The sequence below is a fragment of the Brassica rapa genome, chromosome A02 (genome assembly GCF_000309985.2).
Source record: "Brassica rapa cultivar Chiifu-401-42 chromosome A02, CAAS_Brap_v3.01, whole genome shotgun sequence".
Classification (NCBI taxonomy): Eukaryota; Viridiplantae; Streptophyta; class Magnoliopsida; order Brassicales; family Brassicaceae; genus Brassica; species Brassica rapa.
The window spans coordinates 4,146,718-4,155,284 of NC_024796.2; the positions used below are offsets into that span (position 1 = coordinate 4,146,718).

The window sequence follows — 8,567 nt, forward strand, 5'->3', positions numbered from 1 at the left end:
ATTAGGTGTTTGAATTGACTAGTGATAACCATATTTTATATTTCTGCTTGACCATATTCGTTTTAGTTCAGACTAATATTTAGTTTCCTTATAGTATATATTAACAAACATGAATATAAAAATGAATATGCCTCATAGTCCGATGATAGATCTTCTGACAGAGAACGAAGAGCATATCTTACAATATTAAAAGCAAAATAAGCTCAAAGGAGAGCTATGACACGTAAGCTTAAAAAATCATCCAATTAGGGATAAGCTATTTTACACATCGTTTATTCAATTCTGAGTTTCTTCTATGGCTTTAAACTACTTAGCTCTGGCCCAAAAAAGAGCCCACTTCAATAGCCCTAACTTCTGAAACGATGATAGCTTCTATCGCCTTCCCCTCAGACACTTCGTCTTCTCCGCTTCGAGTTCTTGCGACCTCCGTTACCGCAATCTCACTTCTTATCAATCAATAGTTTTGTTAACTTCACTCTTTATGATTTCGTTTCGCATCCCTCCCTTTCTCATTCTTTATATACTACTGTTTTTTCTTTCTTTTGCTACAAACCAAAACACTCAAATCTCCTCAAATCGATCTCAAGCTCTAGCATGGCCAATGATCAGGAAGTTATGTTCTTCAGAGCTATATCACTAGGTCCCCACGAAACCCAGATATGCTACCGTCTAATCCATTTCTGGGAGCTCCGAACCCCACTGAAAAAAAACATTTATTGGTCTGGAAATTCTCCTCATCGACGAACAGGTTCGTGAATCCTCCAAAATTTAGTTTCCTATATTTTCCACTGATTTTATATATCGTTAAACATGGTTGTGTTTCCACTGATTTAATATATTGTTAAACATGGTTATCTTAAATATTTTCCTTCTGTCTTATGTTAATTTTTACATCTTCTTCAAGGAACTGTTATTCAAGGATTCATTCCATCAGGATGTGTTAAAAAATATTTGCCTGACATGAAACAAGGATCAGTTTACAGTCTCTTGACCTTCTACGGATCCAAAAACAAAACGGTGCACCGGGTTGCTGATCATAGCGTAACCGTTTCTTTCTCATAGAACTCTATCATGTCGGTTCTTAACGACAGTCCCGTCCCCTTTGACGAAGACCGTTTACGCTTCCATTCATATGAGGATTTTGAAGCTAAATGTGATCTCAAATGTGACCTCTACGGTGAGATCTCTAAATTTTCAATACATCTCTGAGTTACATGGTTTTATGATTGGGTGCAGTTTTTAGCTTTTCTTCCTGCTTATATAATTAAATCTCTATTCTTTTTAAAGTAGAGTGAAGTAATTTGTTTAAGTTTTTAAAGAGTTTTGGTTTGTCTTAATATTATTTATAATCATTCTCTGAAGTAACTCTTGGAAGAGAAACCTGTCGATGAATGAAGTATGGTTTGTATTGTTAACTAGCACAACTTATTAACCTTCACCCTTTGATTTTGTCGAGCATCAAAGCGTAGCTTAGCATAAATAGGATTTCTGTTTCAATTTCATGTGATGATAAAAACTTAGACATTTTATTTTGGAGCCATCTAACTTATACTCTTTGTGAACAATGTAATAGATGTTGTTGGACACATGAAGCTGGTCAATGGACATGAGAGCGTCCCATCCTTAACGAAGCGGAGATAGCAACTATGCGGCATCTTTTGGTTCATGTGCAATCGCATGAGTATGTGTTTTCTTATTTCTTAGACACCACTTCTTTGAGCTTCTCTTAACCCGTCAATATCAATATTTTGCAGCGGACCTGTTTTGATCAATTGAGCAGATAATGTTTCCAAATTTTCACGAATTCTGGTGAGAGAGTATTGTTCTGGATATATTGATATGCAATTGATTTGGTATGATCCTTGAAAAACGTTGCCATTCTATGTCTTAAATCTAAGTTGTTATATAGAACTGAGTTATATCTTATACCTTTTTAATGTAAGGATTTGGGTTGTCATGTATAGCTAGACCACGCCAATGTGATGGTCAAACATACGAGTTCGTGTTCACACATGACCTAGCTATCGTACGTTTGATGCGAGTACTGAACTTTTTTTAGATGGAAAGGGCATTGGCGCCGTTCACACCAACTCATTGAGACAAAGATGAGTGGCATCCACTGCAAGGCGCTTGGCGTTTTATTCAAGCACGCACTCTTTGGATCATCTTCTTGACATAATGACATTGGAGTTGAACACAATCTTTCTCAAGTTTAACATGCTTCCCTCCTTGAAAACAAGTGAGTCTCTATAGGCTGATTTTTGGTGGCTCATAGTGGAAGCAACAACACGGAGTACGATTCATATCTCCAAGACCAGTATAGATATTAGTCAGTGGTGTTGGTTGAGATATGGTTTTACTCAGAATGCAGTGAGTGGGATGGAACTTGGGAAAGAAGCACGTGGCTCAATTTATCAAACACTGTGACATTGTGGTCATCTGCTTCTCCTCAGTTCCGACAGACCTCAACAACCGCAGAGGATGGTGAAGGTTTTGTGTTTCTGCTGAAGCTCGAACTCAGTTACAAGCGATGCTTGAAAGGGGTTGAAACCAGTCTTTTTTGGCAGTATATATACAGAGGGGTATCGACATATGGAGAGTGGTGAACCGAGGCGGGAGATTGGGAATATGATGAAGTCTGGAGAATGTTGTTCAACTGATGCACTGAGATTTGAGAGGCTTGGTGGATGTAAGATAAAGCTTGGTGAATGTAAAACAAGATTCTAATGATTTTAATACACTTATGCATTATTTTTACAACAATCATATATCGTTTATTGTATGTGCTTTCTAGGATCATATATGTGTTGGCTAATTAATACAGTTTATGGCTTATCTTAATAAGAAAAAAAAAACAGTATGAATCTATTATCATTATACTGCAATATGTAATGCTTAGAGATATTAGTTTAATTTTATTTTTCTTTTAGCCTGATTAGCAATTAATATCCTATAACTACAAAATACTACGAACATTAAACTTCTCTATTTTATTGTAATTTAGAATTATTACCCTAAACAAAATTAGTAATGTAACTTTATTAGATCAAATGTTCATTTATATTTTACACTTTCAAGGTTCGTTTCTTGAAAGAAAACCTTCGATGAACCTGAGGATTCTAATAGCATCTTATATTATCACTTATCTTCTAAGTGTTATAGTTATGTGGTTAGGAAGATTACAATAACTAGCTAGCTAACAAAACCTTCATAAAACTAATATATACTGTTTAGAATAAGATGCTTTAAATACATTTCTTCATTTTTTTTTTTTACCAAAAGAGAAGTCAATCTTCTAGAAATATCAAAACTATTAATATAATTGGCTTTTATATATCAAAAATGAGAAAACATAATTTTGATTGACAGAATTTAAATACAAAACATTCACAGATTTTCAATTTTTAAATGATTTAAATAAAATGTTATCTGCACGGAATATATATATAATTTTATATTTCTATAAAAAAAATTTACATAAAACGAATTCCTGCATCCACAACTATATATTTTGATTACTGTTCTCATAAATTTTAATTTCTATTTTGATCGTAAAGACTAAAATGTAAGTCTGCAACTGTAAAAGATTTAAAATAAGAGAAATTCTATAAAAGTATCTTAAGTAAACTTTGTTACATTTTTAATACTCGAATTATTTTCAACCAAGTTTAATACTTCAATTAATTATTTTGTTCATTTTAATACACTAACTTTAAAATTATGTCCACTTTAATATTCAAGATATGCTCATTTTAAAGAAAATTATTAAAAAGTCTCAAACAAAACAAAAAAAAAAACTCTACAAAATTCAAAACCAAATCTTAAAATTTGTAATTTTATGTTAATTTATAGGAAAATAAACTAAATTGAGGATAATCTTAAACTTTTTTAATTTTAGTTAATATCAACTTTAATTTGTATACTGAAACTTAAAAAATGAATATTATTCATTTATTTTCCAATCAAAATATTTTTTTTTCTAATTTTCTTAAATTTATCCAAATTTAGTTGATTTTATTGCTACAATTCAAAATAGAATTTTTTTTAATTTTTGGTTTTAATTTAGAAAATTTTATAAATTTCATTTGAAACTTATTAATATTTTTTATTCAAGTAACATAGTTTGAATATTAAAATGAGCACAATATTAAAAATTAATGGATATATATGAACCAAAAAAAAATATTTGAAGTATTAAACTAATAGTACAAAAATAATTAAACCAATTAATGAAATTTAGTTGAAGTATTTTGTATAATTTTCCCTTAAAATAATCTTTATGTAAATTATTTACCACAAAATAATTGACTAAGTTTTTTTTTGTCTCTAAGAACAAAAAAGAACACAAAACCTTTTTTTTAGCAACAACATAACACAATATCTAAAGATACAAATACATGAAGATCACTAAGAAAATCAAAATATGACTCTTAATTTATTACTTTTAAACATAATTTTCTTAAGCATATTATATATGTACCTATTTAATTTGATCAACCAAATCCGCGCGTAGCGCGGTAAAGTAACCTAGTTCTTGTAATGTTATTTATTTGCTTAACTTGGTTTAAATGATATAAATTCATCCATTCAAGACAGTACTATACAAACAAAACGTATGAATTAATGTTGAACCATGACTTTTTTACTGTTCTTTGCCTACCATTATCAACTTAGTAGTTAGATATTAACTTTCATCTATACTAGAGTTTATACTTTTATATGATCTAATTAATATTAATAATAAATTTATCATGCAAATACAATAATGTTAGAATTTTACCTTGCCAATAATAAATCGAATCAAATATTAAAAATCCTAACACTATTGTATTTGCATAATAAATATTATTATTATTAATTATATTATACATGTATCAATATTTATATAAGTATTGTGTTTGTCAATCATGTTTTTGAATTGTAAATTATAAATTGTAAGTCAACCTAACCCCTAAATACTAAATCTTAAGAAAAATCACTAAACTTTAAACCCAAATGTTAAAGTATTCTTGATTGAATGTATTTTGAAAATTGGGAACCATTTTATGGTATTTCAAACAATTTTTTTATAAAATTATAGAAAAGTTAATAATATTAGTTAATATGTTTTGTTTTAAACTCTTTTAGAAATGCGATTTTGTGAATTTTGATGTACTAATTCTGTCATAAAACTTGTTTTACTGCTATTTGAGAATATTTCTAATTTAATTTTACCCAAAATTTTAGTTTACCGTTAGACATTCATTTAGCAGCATAAGCTATAATTTTTCGATCCAACCATTTTTATATAGACCATGAATTGGGATAACAAAGAGTCCAGTCTACTGTCTACAATAGACACTCTTAAAGATATGGTCTCGGTTTTTATGGTACTATAAACTCAGTCTACACTCGTCAAACATTTTTATTGTTAGTATTCCATTAAAAGAATATATATAATTCATCATATTTATGCCTTATGATATTTTGATATTCATGAACTATCTATAAAATATTTGAAACTTTTTGTCCAAAGATTTATGGTACTATGAACTCAGTCTAAACTTTTTGTCCAAATATCTGACGCACTTGGACCAGTTCTGCTTGGTTTAGGTTTTCCTTTTTTTTTTTAATTCCGGTTTCTGTTGATTATCCCACTTTGATTTTTCTTTTTTTGATGAATCACCCGGTTTGTTTTTTTTTTTTTATGAAAGTACAGTATTGCATTTATATAAAACATTACATAATGAGTTTGGAGATTAAAGCAGTTGTAGATGGATATAACCAAGTTATTACATAAAGCCATTTGGTTTAGTCTTGTTGCTTTTGTCAAGCAATCTGCTTCAGTGTTTACTCCTCTTCTGATCTTTTGAAACTTATAGTAAGAACTTGATTTCACCATATGACATATAATTTGCAGCACAAGCTGCAACTTCGTTACCCATTCATTTTTTGTGAAGTCTATGGATTATGGATGCCATAGAGATTGGAGTATAATGATTTTGAGTCGTCTCTGTTTCAATGGAACTAAGAAACGGGGTCTAAACTCGCTAAACCTTTTGTTATTGGTCTAAAATAAAAAGTGAATAGAATCCATCCACCCATCCTATACATTTTTTTTTTGTTAGATGGTAAATATCATTCAAGAACTAAGGTTTGGTTATAACATTAGCTAGCTGAACCCAAATCTACTTGACAGCACATAGGAACCGCAAAAAGTTTTAAAAAAACCCTTAAGAAACACACGCGTTAGAACCAGAACAACCATAGCGGTGTTCATGGAGCTAACAAAAATATAGAGCAACCGACAACATATAAACTCTCAACTTAAATATGCTACTAGTATCATGACGGAACCACGAAGAACATGAGCAAAGCTAAGAGAGGAACGCCTGAGCACTCACCCGAGGGTGGCTCCTATTGGCTTCAACGGAGGCGGCTGGCAACGGCTCCAGGACACTATAGGAGGAGGACGCCGAGCAGAACCAGACACGAAGCTTTCTCGGCAGCAAAGCCCCAATGTGAACCCGATAATACTCCACCTGACATGAAGAACAGACCTGTCAAGCGCAGGCGGTAAATTTGGTTCTCCAACCGGTCACGCGATGTTGAGATCTCTCCTCAAAAAACATGAGGAGAGAAGTGAAGCACCATAGGAGAAGAACATATCTCTCCTGAGGTTGTGCTGGTTCGGTTTCGGTTTTGGGTTCGGTTTAGTTCAGTACGATTTTGAAAAGTAATTTGGTTTTCGGTTCTATTTGGATTTCGATTTTCAAAAAAAATAAAAAATTTATAACCCGAAAATATCCAAAATAACCGAAAATAGCTGATTTTTTTTTGAAAAATTAGACCGGAATTAACCGAAAACCGACGGTTCGATTTTTGGAAAACCAAAGTCGCAGGCCTAGTTTCAGTCATTATGAGTTTTACATACTACTTTTGGCTACAAGGATTATGCTTCACTCCAGTGATCTCTGTGATTTATGTTGCTTTGTACATCTAATCGTATCCAGAATTAACTTTTCTAAACCTAAATATATATCAAGAGAAATAAATCACAAAATATTGCACCACAATAAATGATGGGGAGTATTAAGATAAATGATGTCAAGCTAATCCAAAAACATAGGTTCTCACTTCTCAGACAGTATTACAAACTGAAAACTCAAAACATGTCTGAAGAAAACAAAAGATTTCAGGCAAAGAACAAGAAGCTTTCTAAGCAGCACCCTTTCCCTTCTTCTTCTGGATCTTCTTCTGGTAGAATTCCAACTCTTTGCCTTCAAGAATGTATCTGCACAACAACATTTACAAGATTAGAGACCATAACCAAATTTCAAGTTAAAGAGATTTTAAACAAAGAAAAAATCGATAAATGAAATACCCATCAGCTCTTCCGCACTGGCCAGGCCTTGATGAGATGCATGCCAGCAAACGACCACTTGCAAACTGGTCCTCGATGTGGGAATCAAGGCTACGACCTTCTTGACGGCTCTCAATCTTTCTCTGGACGTGGTTGCTCTTCTTCACCTCCTCAGGAGCAGCAGCAGCAGCTGGAGCAGCCTCTTCACCATCCTACAATATTTAAAAGTCTCATCAGCTTCATTCGAACTGCCACAACATAACAAGGCCCAAATAAAATATATAAATGAAAAGAATGTTCTCACCTCTCCTTCCTTCTTGGCAGCAGAAGGAACAGTCTTCTTCTTGCGACCAACCTCAACACCATAGTGCTGGAGATACCACTGCTTGAAAGGAGCAGCATCCACCTGAACAATGGCGCTCTTCACTAGTGTCTTGGTACGGACCAACTCGTTGTTGGAGGCATTGTAGACGACATCAAGAACTCTGGTCTTGCGGGTAACAGCCTCACTTCCCCAGGAGTAGTTACCAGTGTCGAGCCTCAACGCACGCCACTTGACGTTACCTCCACGAACACGGATTCTTCTGACCGTCTTGTTGCTGGACAACTTAGTGTTGGCTGGCTGCCTTCCCATCTCATACCTTCATTAACACAATCAATCAATTATTAAAAATCAGAAATGAACAAATTAAACAAAACAGACAAAGATTAATGCTTTCCACTAATATTTTGCTAAAGACAAAAACTTGACATGAAAATAATAATCTATTAACGCAAAACATTCAGATTAACAGATAACAGCATCATCTAAGTTCAAAATGTTCCAGCTAGCTACTTCAACGTTCAACAGTATCTCAAAACGTTTTTAAACAGAGCAGAAACATTTCGATCTGAATATAATTAAAAAATAAACTTACTTTCGCTTCTTCCTCCATCCCTTCTGCTTGCCTCCAGTGGCACGCCTCTTGTGGATTGAGTCACGAGATATACCTATCAAAAACCATGTTCCATATATCAGATTCTAGCACAAAGAGACCAAACACATAAAAGGGAAGAGAGAGAGAGAGATAGAGAAGTGAATGTTCGTACCCATGGTTGCCTTTCTCTGTTAAAATTGCGCCGGAGATGTGAGATTTTTGGACACAAGTAAGCTTTATAAAGTGGGATGTCTGAAAAAACCCTAGTAGTCGATTTCTCTTTTTTAAAAGGCCTCTCGCATTCGGCC

General features: G+C 33.0%; 1 protein-coding gene and 1 long non-coding RNA gene across 2 annotated transcripts; one reads left to right on the plus strand and one right to left on the minus strand.

Annotated features, from left to right (window-relative positions):
- The first annotated feature begins 194 nt into the window (after positions 1-194).
- LOC103851340 lies at positions 195-4,990 on the plus strand. The gene is made up of 4 exons (XR_001957344.2): positions 195-748; positions 905-1,177; positions 1,574-1,681; positions 1,755-4,990. It is a non-coding gene; the product is annotated as an uncharacterized LOC103851340 (long non-coding RNA).
- Positions 4,991-7,030: 2,040 nt separating this feature from the next.
- Positions 7,031-8,567, minus strand: LOC103851341 (40S ribosomal protein S8-1). The gene is made up of 5 exons (XM_009128190.3): positions 8,432-8,567; positions 8,260-8,332; positions 7,647-7,983; positions 7,364-7,554; positions 7,031-7,273 (listed from the first exon to the last, which is right to left on the minus strand). The coding sequence occupies exons 1-5, from the start codon at positions 8,433-8,435 to the stop codon at positions 7,198-7,200; spliced, it is 681 nt and encodes a 226-aa protein (XP_009126438.1). The 5' UTR covers positions 8,436-8,567; the 3' UTR covers positions 7,031-7,197.

Excerpts from the sequence above, each read along its gene's own strand:
- LOC103851341 (XM_009128190.3), bottom strand. Across the intron at positions 7,555-7,646 it reads CTGCCAAGAAGGAAGGAGAG|GATGGTGAAGAGGCTGCTCC; the intron begins GTGAGAACATTC and ends TAAATATTGTAG. Across the intron at positions 7,274-7,363 it reads CAGTGCGGAAGAGCTGATGG|ATACATTCTTGAAGGCAAAG; the intron begins GTATTTCATTTA and ends GTTGTTGTGCAG.